Below are 9,948 nucleotides of genomic sequence, written 5' to 3'. Positions count from 1 at the left end.
AGCGGGGAGCAGAACAGGCAGACTGACTGAAATACACTGCTGAGGGGAGCAGTGGATGAGACAGGAGAGGTCTGCTGCGCCATGTGTGTTGCTCCCTGTCCAGCTGGGGGATCGAACTCGTGCAGCGGAGGCTACGGACAGCCTCACGGTGCTGTGCTCAACCCCCTGTGCCACCAGCGAGGCCCTTGACTGTAGCTCTTAACCAGCTTTTGGGATGTCTCCCAAGACTCTTGCTTCCAAGTGCCCCGCCCCGAGTCTCTTCAGAATCCGGGAATTCAGGCGCTTACAGTGCCGTGCCAAGAACGGATGTGCGTGTAGCTCATTCGGTCTCCACAGCCACCGCCCGGGGCGGCTAACCGATCCATGATTTAGCCCCGAGGAAACAGCGCTTGGAAAGTCGTGTAACTTCAAGGCCCAACGGCAGCAGATGCGGGGGTGAGGACCTGGCCCCAGTATCCTGACTCCTGCTGCCCTTGAGGTGACGTCTCATCGTGTACCAGTGAAGCTTCCCTCCCCTTTAAGACACACAAATGGATCCAGGGCGACAGGCTTTACGCCCACCCGCTCACGCCTCCTGGTCAGGCAAGGCGCGCGCTGCGGCGCTCCCTTCCAGGCCCAGGCCTCCCTTCCCACTTCTGGGACCTGACCTTCCATCCTTTCAGCCCCTTTTCTTGGGAGCTTGTAGCGTCTCAAGCAGAAAGGCTGCGCACCTCAGAGATGGGGAGCAAGGGGAGAGGGGTGTAGGGGCCCACGTTTGCCCTTGGCAATGAGGAAAAGATGGAGACACACCCGGGCCCACCTACCCACCCTTGGCACACTAGGAGGCTGGCATGCGTGGGCAGCAGCCCCCTCTCGGGCGTGGGAGGTGAAACGGCCAGGTGGGAACAGGTGTGGTGTTCAATGGAATCTGTGACCTCCTGCAGGGGGAGTTCAGCGGAGGGTCCCCGGGGTGCAGTGACCCCCGGTGAGTGTCCTGGTATCGAGCAGAAAGGGGTGGGAGAGGCCAGATGAGGGGACGGAGGCTCACAGCCCTGCAGGCGTCTCGGCCCTCGCCAGGGCAGTGGGCTCCGTCTGCCTTCCTGTGCCCCAGCCCCCACCGATGCTGCCTGGAGGTGCCCCTCACCCCGCAGAGAACACTAAGCTTCATCTGGACCTGCGCCCCCACCCCGCCTGCCACCTAGAAAGAAGAAAAAAGAGCCCGGCGGACGGATGGTCCAGTTGTTTATTTAGAAACCCAATTGTTCCAGAACCCGGCGGGCAGGTCGGCACCCACCTTTCCACTGGGATTGTGTCAGAGGCGGTGGCAACCCTCGCCCATCTCCTCAGCAACGAAGGGAAGCTGCCTCCTCTCGGAAGCACGGGCTGTCGGGAGCAAGGGGAAGGGAGGCGCCAAGCGGCAGGAGGCCGGGGTGCAGGGCCCGGGAGCCCCTGCTGTAGCCTCTCGACAGCTCCACGGACACCCGAGGGAGGGAGGGAGGGGACAAGAACCAGTGGCTTAGGGGGTGGCGACACCCCCTGGAGAGACGGGGCAAGGGAGCGGCCTGGAAGAAAGGGACTCGCAGGCCTGGGGTTCTGAGGTGGCTCCAGCAGCAGCAGCAGCAGCAGCAGCACTCCTTGTGCCCCTCCACACTCCCAGGCGGGCCCCCCAAGTCCACAGCTCGGCTCTCCTCTGCTGTTTCGCCTTCAGGCCCCGGGTGGTGGGTGGGAGGCGACGAGACCCGTCCGGGAAGACTCTGGACCCCCTGAGAGTCCGCGGGAGCGGTGGCCTCAGAAGTCAAACTCGTCCAGGTCGCCCGTGCCCTCCCCGCCCGGGGAGCCCCACACGCGGCGGTAATTGCTCTCCAGCTCCTTCTGCCGCTGCCGCTCTTTCTGGGCCTCCTCGGCGCCCTGCACCTGCGGGAAGGCGTGGGGTGAGCTGGGGCTGCCGCCAGCGCTGAGGCACACACTGGGCGCTGCAGCGGGAGGGACTGGAGGCGGGAGGGGGGGAGGGGGTGCCTGCTTATGGGGCTCAGCAGGGAGCCAGGATGCACCGCTGCCAGAAACCCCCTCTTGGCTTGACGAGGAGACTGAAGCTGAGAGAAAGGCGGGGTGGGGGGGGGTGCACCCATGGGGCGCTAAATTGCCTCGCGCCGCAGGTGCAGGAGGGGCCCGGGGGGCCCGGGGCTGGGGCGGGGTCCTCTCACCAAGATATTGAAGAAAATCTCCTTGAGGTTTTTCGTGTCTTCATCCGTCAGCCAGCGCGCCTCCTCCTCTGCCCCTTCAGCCCCGGGTCGGACGATTTTGATCTCAATTTTCCCTGGATGGGAGCAGGATGGGAGGTGAGTGGAGCGGATGGGGGGCTCCAGCGCGGGTCCTCTGCCCCCCGGCCCCCAGCCGAGGGCTCCAGTCCACCTGGGCCCAGCCCCTCCGTGGAGGCCTCAGCTCCTAGCCCAGCCGCCCCCTGGGCCCACCTGCAGCTGTGAGCCCCTCCCTCTCCAGCAGCTCTTTCACCAGCCCCTCGATTTGTCTCAGCTGTGGGTTTTCCCGTTTCATCTCGAGGACAGTCAGATCCTGATTGGGGCCTCCTTGACGGAGCTTGGTGACCCGGACCCGGACTCTGTGCTCAGGATCCTCCTCTTGGAGGGGAGACACACAGGGAGACACAAAGCAGGGGCGTGACCCCGGGGCCAAGGCGGGCGCCTCCCCTAAGCCAGCCACCGCCTTCGGAGGTTGCTTATTTCCCAACCAAGTGTAGGTGTGCCAGGCCTCAGCGCACACGTGTGCGCCCCCGCCGCCCCGCTCCGGCCTACAAAGCGCCCACCGCCAACTGGAGCCTCCCCTCTCGCCTCCCCCAGGAGCCCTGCCCATCACCCGCAGGAAAGGCTTTGTTTTCTGAAGCAAAAACCAGGCCACCTGGGCCAACCGAGCTTTGTTTTAAAAAGCGGTTGGAAATCTGTGGTTTGGGCCTCCCCGGTGGCTCTCAAAAGACACTTCAGGGTTGACAGATACTGAAATGGACCGTCTCAAACAGGAACATTCCACCGGGAATGTCGGACACGGCAGGGCCCGCAGAGTGGCCACAAGGGGGCGCGAGAAGAAGGAACAACGTCAAGTCTGTCCAGGCTGAGAGCAGCTGGGTCCTCTGAACGCCTCCTCCCTAGGGTGGGAAGCCCTAACTGGCCGTCAGCTGCATCCTGCTCGGACGTGCGGTCTTCAGCACGGAGGCTCACAGTCGTCCGCTCAGCACCTACTGATCCCACTCTGCGCCCGGCCCACAGCTGGCTCCGGCCCACAGCTGGCTCCGGCGCGCAGGCTCAGCCAGAAAACCAGACTGACCAGCTCTGACAGCTGCTTCCGAAAGGACGGAGAGGGAGAGGAGGTCACCGGGCCAAGGGACGGAGGAGGCAGGAGGACGGCAAGAGGGAACAGCGGTGGGCAGAGAAGGAGCACCCGGGAGGGGGAGAAGGAGCACTCCCGGGGGGTTCCTCCGGGGACACCAGCTGGGGATGAAGACAGCGGACCTGGCGGCTCTGTCCTCTCTGACAGTCTCACCTGCTGGCTGGGGCGGTGGGGGAGGCTTTTTGGGGACAACCCTCCTTTTCCTGTGCTTCTTCGCCACCTCTGGACTTTGCTTTTCCTCCAGCCTTTTGATGAGTTTGTTGAGAGTGGACGTCAGGGCCAGCATGGCCCGGTCACGCTCCGACTCCTTCCTCAGCCCGTCGGGGTCCAGCTCCTTCTCTGTCTGGAATGCCCAAGGGGGAGGAGAGTCAGGGTGGGGGCGGGGGCCCGGGGGCCATGCTCCGCAGGCGAGCCTCGTGTGCACGCCTCATTCCCCTCTGCGCCCCCCCAGCCCCCTTTTAATTAAGTAAACAGCTGTCCTGTGGCGCTGGCTCCCGCGCAGCCCCTGGCCAGCCCCGCCCCACAGCAGCGGGCCTGGCTGCGCCCACCTCCTGGATGATGCTGTCCAGCTCCCGCTCCATGCCGGCCTTCACCTCCGAGCGCAGCTGGGCGCGGTCCGCCGGCAGCAGGATTCCTTCCAGCTCCTTCTCGAACTCCCCCAGCAGCTGCCTCTCCTCCTCCTCCTCCTCTTCCTCCTCCTCCTCCTCCTCCACCCTGTTCTGAGGTTCTGCGTCCCCCTTTTGTTTCCCTTCGGGTTCCCTCTGCGGGGCGCCTGTCCTGTCCTCGGGCTGCTCCTGGCCTGCGACTGGCTTCCCCTGGGCGGGTGGGGTCAGGGGAGAGGAAGGCAGTTGAGTGTTTGGTAGAGACACACTGGGGGGTGCCGTGGGGACTCGGGAGGTGCAAAGGGAGGGAGGCACGCTGTTTGGCCCAGCGCAGGGGGTTCCCACCTGCTCCAGCAGGGAGGCAGGCCCCGCCCCGCCCACAGGGCCCACACCTTTCTCGTTCCGCCTTTCAGCTCCTCTATCAACCGAATCAAGTCCGCGGGGCTCCGGATGACTTTGACCTGCACGTTGTTCTGAAAATCTGGGGTGAAAGAGTAGGAATGACCCGTCATGTCTCAAATTCTATTTCAAGTCCTCGGGAGAGGGGATGGAGACCCAGGAAGGATGTGGCCCCCAGGCCCTTTCTGGTCAGCGAGATGGGGACCAAAAGACCCCCCCAGACCGCTGTCCTAAGGGGCACCCCAGGATGTTAACAGGCCGCCCATGCCCTGCCCTTCCACACACTGCTGGGGCCTCTCTGGCAGTCACTCAGCCTTTAGGGCAACGAGAGAGCCTGGGCCACAGGTGCCTCCTCGTGGGGTCCCACTCGCCCTGTTCCACACACAGACTCTTTACTGTCTGTTCAGTTCCAGAGTGGGGCTATTTAGCCCCATTTCATGGGTGAGGAAACTGAGGTCAAGTGAAATCATCCAGGATTACAAAGTCAGCAGGAAGTGGCGCCACTGGGGTGGCTACCGCCCGAGAACAGAGCTGCTGTCTACAAGGAGTAGCAACACCGACAAAAATGAAGTCTCTGCCCTCCCAGTGCTGGCCCCTCCTACCCCCAGCCCCTGCCGGCCCTGAAATACATCCGCGCAGTGAAGTGGGCGTGGAGGGCTGGCTCACCATCGGGAGAGCCTGGAGCTGCATCTGCTGCCTCGAGGTTGGGTTCCTGCTCCTGGTGGGAGAGGGCCAGGGTGAGGCACACAGCTCGCTGGTGCCTCCCACGCTGTGCAGCAGCGGGCCAGGGCGAGCCCCACGCCCCAGGGAGGTGCTGCTCATCTCGTCATGACCCAGGCCCAGACCCGGGCCCAGGCCCGGCCTCATCAGAGAAATGGCTGGGGGCGGGCGATCACCTCAGACTGCACCTCCTCCCCTCCCTGGGCCTGGCCCTCTGGCTCCTGGAGCATCTTCCAGAAATCTGGCTCCTGCCTTTCATCCCTGTTTGGGTCTGCACCTAGGATTCAGAGAATAGGGGGAGTCTGACAGGACGGGTGACATGGAAGGGAGCAGGCGCATGGGGTAATTCCCCGCCTCTATTACTAAGGGTTTGGGCCTGTAGTTCTTTGTCACCCCACCCCCAACGGCCAGCACGGGACGGTGAGATCGGGGGAGGAAAGACGTGGAGACACGGGGAAGGTGAAACAGGGCCTACCTGCTTTCTCTGGGGACACCGGCTCGGGCTTGGTCTCACTCCACGCCGGGGGATCCAGGCCTTGCAGATCCTCTATGATTTTATCTCCATGCTCTTTGGAGTCTACTCCAGAGAAGACGGGACACATTTCTCTGGGCCCCTCCTGCTTGTCCCTCCCCAAGTCTCTCCTCTCTTTTGGCTACTCACCAGCCTGCCTCTCCACGTAGGCCATGTACTCCTCAGGCTGCAAGGCGGGGTGACAGAGAATGGCCTGGGGGGCAGCACTGGGGGGAGGCCGCAGGAGAGGGTGGGGGCAGAGCCGAGGAGTCCGGATAGTCAGCACATAAGAGCAGGACAAGGGCTCATCCACGCGGTCAATGTAGTCGCCAGAAACACCAGCCCCCTCATCACACAGGAACTGAGGACAGAGGAGCCAGCACATGCTCATTACGCCGGTAAGTGGCTCTAGCTCTTAGAGCCGCTGCCTTTTGTCGGGTACTCACCGGGCTTCAGGCACTGGTGGCACCCCCAGGCATGGGCACTTGGTATAATTAGCTTATCTAATTATCCCGAAACCCCATGAGGGAAGCCTTAGTAGCTCAACTCTGTGGGTCAAGAAACTTTTTCTGATGTGAGGCGTCTAGTCAGGTTGACCAGCAGATAAGAGGCAAAAACAGGAATTGAACTCAGGGAGCTGATCTGTAAGTAACCAGGCAATTTTGGTTTCCCACGCTTGCTTTACAGAAATACAGCGCATGCGCGCGTCCATGTAGCTACACAGTTCCACCTCACTGTGTATGTATGTGACCATGCATATATAAATATGTATTTCTTTGTGGTTAGATGATAGAAAAAGTTAAACAGTTGTAAGGTCCTTGTGTTATTCAGAAAGAGGACAAAGATATCAATTAACTTTAGCCTTTGATAAATGAAGTTTGTGCCGCTGCAATTTCTAAAGTAACAGAAACGGAAAGTAAAAGAAAGGTCTCATTTCTGGAAGGCAGCATGAGGAACTCTGCAGACTCCTCCCGGTACTGTGACACCAGCACCTGAGCACATCTGGCTTGTTCCTCGCCCGCAGAAGCAAGTCTGTGCCAAGAGCAGTGCAGCCCCTCCCCCACGCCTGGGGCCTCTGCCGCCACACGTTCAACCTGCCGCTGGGATTGAAAATGCCAGGCCTGGGATGACTGTGTCTGTACTGAACGCCGACTGATATTTTTCTTATGGCTCCTCCCTAAACAATACAGTATAACCATTTACAAAGCATTGGCATTTTATTAGACATTGTAACTGGGAAGAGGCTGCTGCCAGTGATGCAGGTGAGAGGCGGAGGAGCTGAATGCAGGAGAGGAGCTTGTTAGAGAAAACGAGAAATGGAGTGAATGGGCGTGTGTTGGTCTCCACGAGAACTAGATTCCTTGTCTTCACCTGTCTCCTCAGTGTGTCATCAGACTGCTCTCTGTGGGGCGCCGCCCCTGTCTTCCTCTCTACACTGTGCACGCTCCCCGAGGGCAGAGCCACGTGCTGGCCCACCGGCGTCCCCACAGCAGAGCCCAGTACCACACCGCCTGCTGGCAGTTGTCAGTGAAGAAAGAGGACAGAGTTAAGGAGAAGGAAGAGCCAGTGAGGACATCCAGGTTTCTGGCGTAGGTGATCAAAGGAAGAAACATGGAAAAAGGTGAAAGTGCGCGTGAGGTTCTCAGGGGGCATTTGGGATATGTCGCCTCCAAGTGCCTCCGAATAGCCAGGCAGCTGGAAATCAGGGTCTTAAACTTAGGGGCTGGGGGCCGGCAGGTGCTCTCCTGACCGCAAGACGCAACCTGCCCTCTTCCCCCACGACCTGCTTTGTCCCGCGGCGAGCGTCGCCCCCTCTCAAAACTCACCCGAACCTCGGCCTCCCGGGGCTTCCCGTTGAGGTCGCACTTGGATCCGTTGCCGTAGGACTGGCTGTGGTAGCGTTTCAGGCGATGCTGCTTGGAGGCCTGGGGAGGATCCGGCAGGAGGGAAGAGGCATGAGAAAGACAGCGGGGAGAAAGAACGCCGCTTCGTCCTAATGGCCGCCGAGCCCTAAAAACCACAACAGCTGGGGTCTCCCTGGTGGCGCAGGGGGTTGAGCACTGCACTAAGAAGCAATCCACAGCCACTGTAGCACGAGTTCGATCCCCGGCCGGCCAGGGAGTTATCCACATGGCAGACCTCTCCTGTCTCCCCGCTGCTCCCTCAGCAGTGTATGTCATCGGTCTGCCTGTTCTGCTCCCCGCCCTGTCTCTGGTGAGTCCTCTCACCACCACCCCCCGCCCACACCCTGCATCTCTGGCCTGTTCCCCAGCTCTTGTATGCATAAATAAATAAATCTTTAAAAAAAAAACAAAAACACAACAGCTAATCCTGACCCTCCCACTCTCATCAGGGCCCTTGGTCTGCAGCCCTCTTGCTCCCACTCCCACACTCCTGCCACCTTGGCTGTTTCATCCTCCCAGTCGAAGGCCGATTGGTAGTAGCCAAGATAGAGGATTTCACCTTTGATTTCTGAATCTGCAAGAGAAACCACAGGAGAGCAGGGTTACAGGGTTATCCTGTCTCACAGGACGAGGAGGGAAGGGGACTGCAACGGGTCACCTTCCAGGACATGTCGCTGAGGACTTAGGGAAAAGGTAGCCACGAGTCACCTTCCATGTGGTACTGCTGGATGTGACGTCCATAACAGAATTCGTACGTCCACCAGTCCTTGGTCTGGCAATAAAAAAAGCAAAGCAAAACAAAAACCAATCAGGGGTTGGAGTGCAGGTGTCTCTTCCTGGAATCGGAATCTCTCCAGGCTCCGAGACACATGTCCCCTCATTTACTTCTCATCTCCCTCTGCTCAATGGTCCACATTCCTGGTGTGCAGGGAAGGCTGCTCTCCTGAGACGTAGAAAGTTACCTTTAAAGCCCGGCTGTTTCCCACCTGTGGTCTTTCCACCCCTTCCTTTTTAAAGATTTTTAAAAATCCTTTACCCCTGCATAAAGATAAGATATCAGGGTTTCCTCAAAGCACTTAGGTCAGAGAAACACAAAAGACGGACCAAATCACATAGTCATTGGACTTGTCCTCCAGTCCAGCGCTGCTCCAGCCCTTGAGGGCACAGCTGTGACCAGGATAAATTCTCTGACCTCATGGACTTATATTCTTGTGCCGGGACCCAGACCAAAACTAAGCAAACCGATGATTCAATTGATAAGATGATTTCACATCAAAAGTGCCAGGGAAAATAAAGCAGTATACGGGGGCAGCGCACCAGGGCAAGGGTGAGTAAGGGGAGTTCTCTCTAGAGGAGCCGCCCCCCTCCCAACACTGACTGGCCTTATCTATCTCGGTCTTGGCTGACCCTTATTCTGAGATCTTCTATCCTCAGCCGCCCCTACATTCAGCAAAATGTCATCAGTGCTGGCCCGACTCCTCGCCTCTGTCCTGGCCGGGCAGTGTCTACTGACCCTCCGCAACTCCTACAGGTGCTCCCCGGCCCTCGCCGCCACAGGCGCCCTGGTTCGCAGGCAAATCACCAGCTCCCAAGCCCTCCTCCCATCCCTCTCGGCCCCTCTACCTTCAGCAGGCAGGGCGCGTCCCTCATGGGGCTCAGCAACTCGGGGATCCCAGGCCCTTGGTAGGCAGGTGCCTCCTCCTCGCGCTCGCGCTGGAAGTGGATGGCCCCGGCGGGCAGGCGGCACTCGTAGCGCTGCTTGTACTTGGAGGAGACGATCACCACGTCCGAGGCCGGGCTCTGGCGGCGCAGGGGTCGGGGCAGGGGGGCAACGAGACCCCTCTTTCAGCTCCCGGGGAGGCGCCAGCGGGTCAGAGAAAGCCGCGGGTCCCCGGCGGCGGCGGGCCCGGAGCTGACAGCGGGGAGCCCCCCCCCCACCCCGCTGCGGCAGGGGCCGGGCTCGGCGGGCGGCCCTCGGGAGCGACCCCCCGGCCGAGGCGCCCCGGCGGACGCCGCCCCGCCCGGCCCCTCCCGCCCCCCGCCCCTCGCCCGCGGCGCCGCCTCACCTGCCCGCCCATGACAGGCAGCGGCAGGATCTCGATCCCGTAACGCATCTCGCTCAGCTCCTCCAGGTTCAGGCTCCCGACGCCAGCGGTCAGGCTCGCGCGAAGCAGGAGTCCCAGCAGCAGCGGCCCCAGCAGATTGGACAGCAGCCTCTCCGCCGCCATTTTCGTTCCCCTTCCTAGCAGAGCAGCTCCTTCCGCCCTCCACCTGGCAGCGGCCTCACCGGGCCCATCAAGGCCGTGCGTTTCATTGGCTAGACATTCTGTCACTCTTCTCTTCTCCATTGTGATTTGTAAACGTGGCTCCACGCCCCCGGGAGGGTGGAGCACCACGGTGAGCGAACGCACTCGCTACGCGTGATTGGTCAGAG

The 9,948-nt window shown here is 60.9% G+C and overlaps 1 protein-coding gene across 5 annotated transcripts; it reads right to left on the bottom strand.

Annotated features, from left to right (window-relative positions):
- Nucleotides 1-1,223: 1,223 nt before the first annotated feature.
- On the bottom strand, nt 1,224-9,742 carry OS9 (OS9 endoplasmic reticulum lectin; the record flags this gene model as incomplete). 5 transcript variants are annotated; one of them, XM_084255062.1, is made up of 15 exons in its annotated part: nt 1,224-1,893; nt 2,184-2,296; nt 2,451-2,615; nt 3,532-3,721; nt 3,927-4,193; nt 4,373-4,461; nt 5,046-5,097; nt 5,276-5,376; nt 5,575-5,679; nt 5,761-5,971; nt 7,437-7,535; nt 8,012-8,088; nt 8,223-8,286; nt 9,138-9,314; nt 9,581-9,742. In XM_084255062.1, the coding sequence occupies 15 exons, from the start codon at nt 9,740-9,742 to the stop codon at nt 1,768-1,770; spliced, it is 1,998 nt and encodes a 665-aa protein (XP_084111188.1). In that variant the 3' UTR covers nt 1,224-1,767. The 5 variants fall into 5 exon arrangements, with proteins under 5 accessions (XP_084111188.1, XP_084111189.1, XP_084111190.1 ...); XM_084255063.1 differs by having other exon boundaries at nt 3,972-4,193; XM_084255064.1 differs by lacking the exon at nt 2,451-2,615.
- Between the last annotated feature and the right edge of the window lie 206 nt (nt 9,743-9,948).

Source organism: Talpa europaea (genome assembly GCF_964194135.1).
Source record: "Talpa europaea genome assembly, chromosome: 15".
NCBI classification, from domain to species: domain Eukaryota; kingdom Metazoa; phylum Chordata; class Mammalia; order Eulipotyphla; family Talpidae; genus Talpa; species Talpa europaea.
Note: the sequence above shows the minus strand (reverse complement) of the source record. Positions and strands in the feature narration are given on the sequence as shown.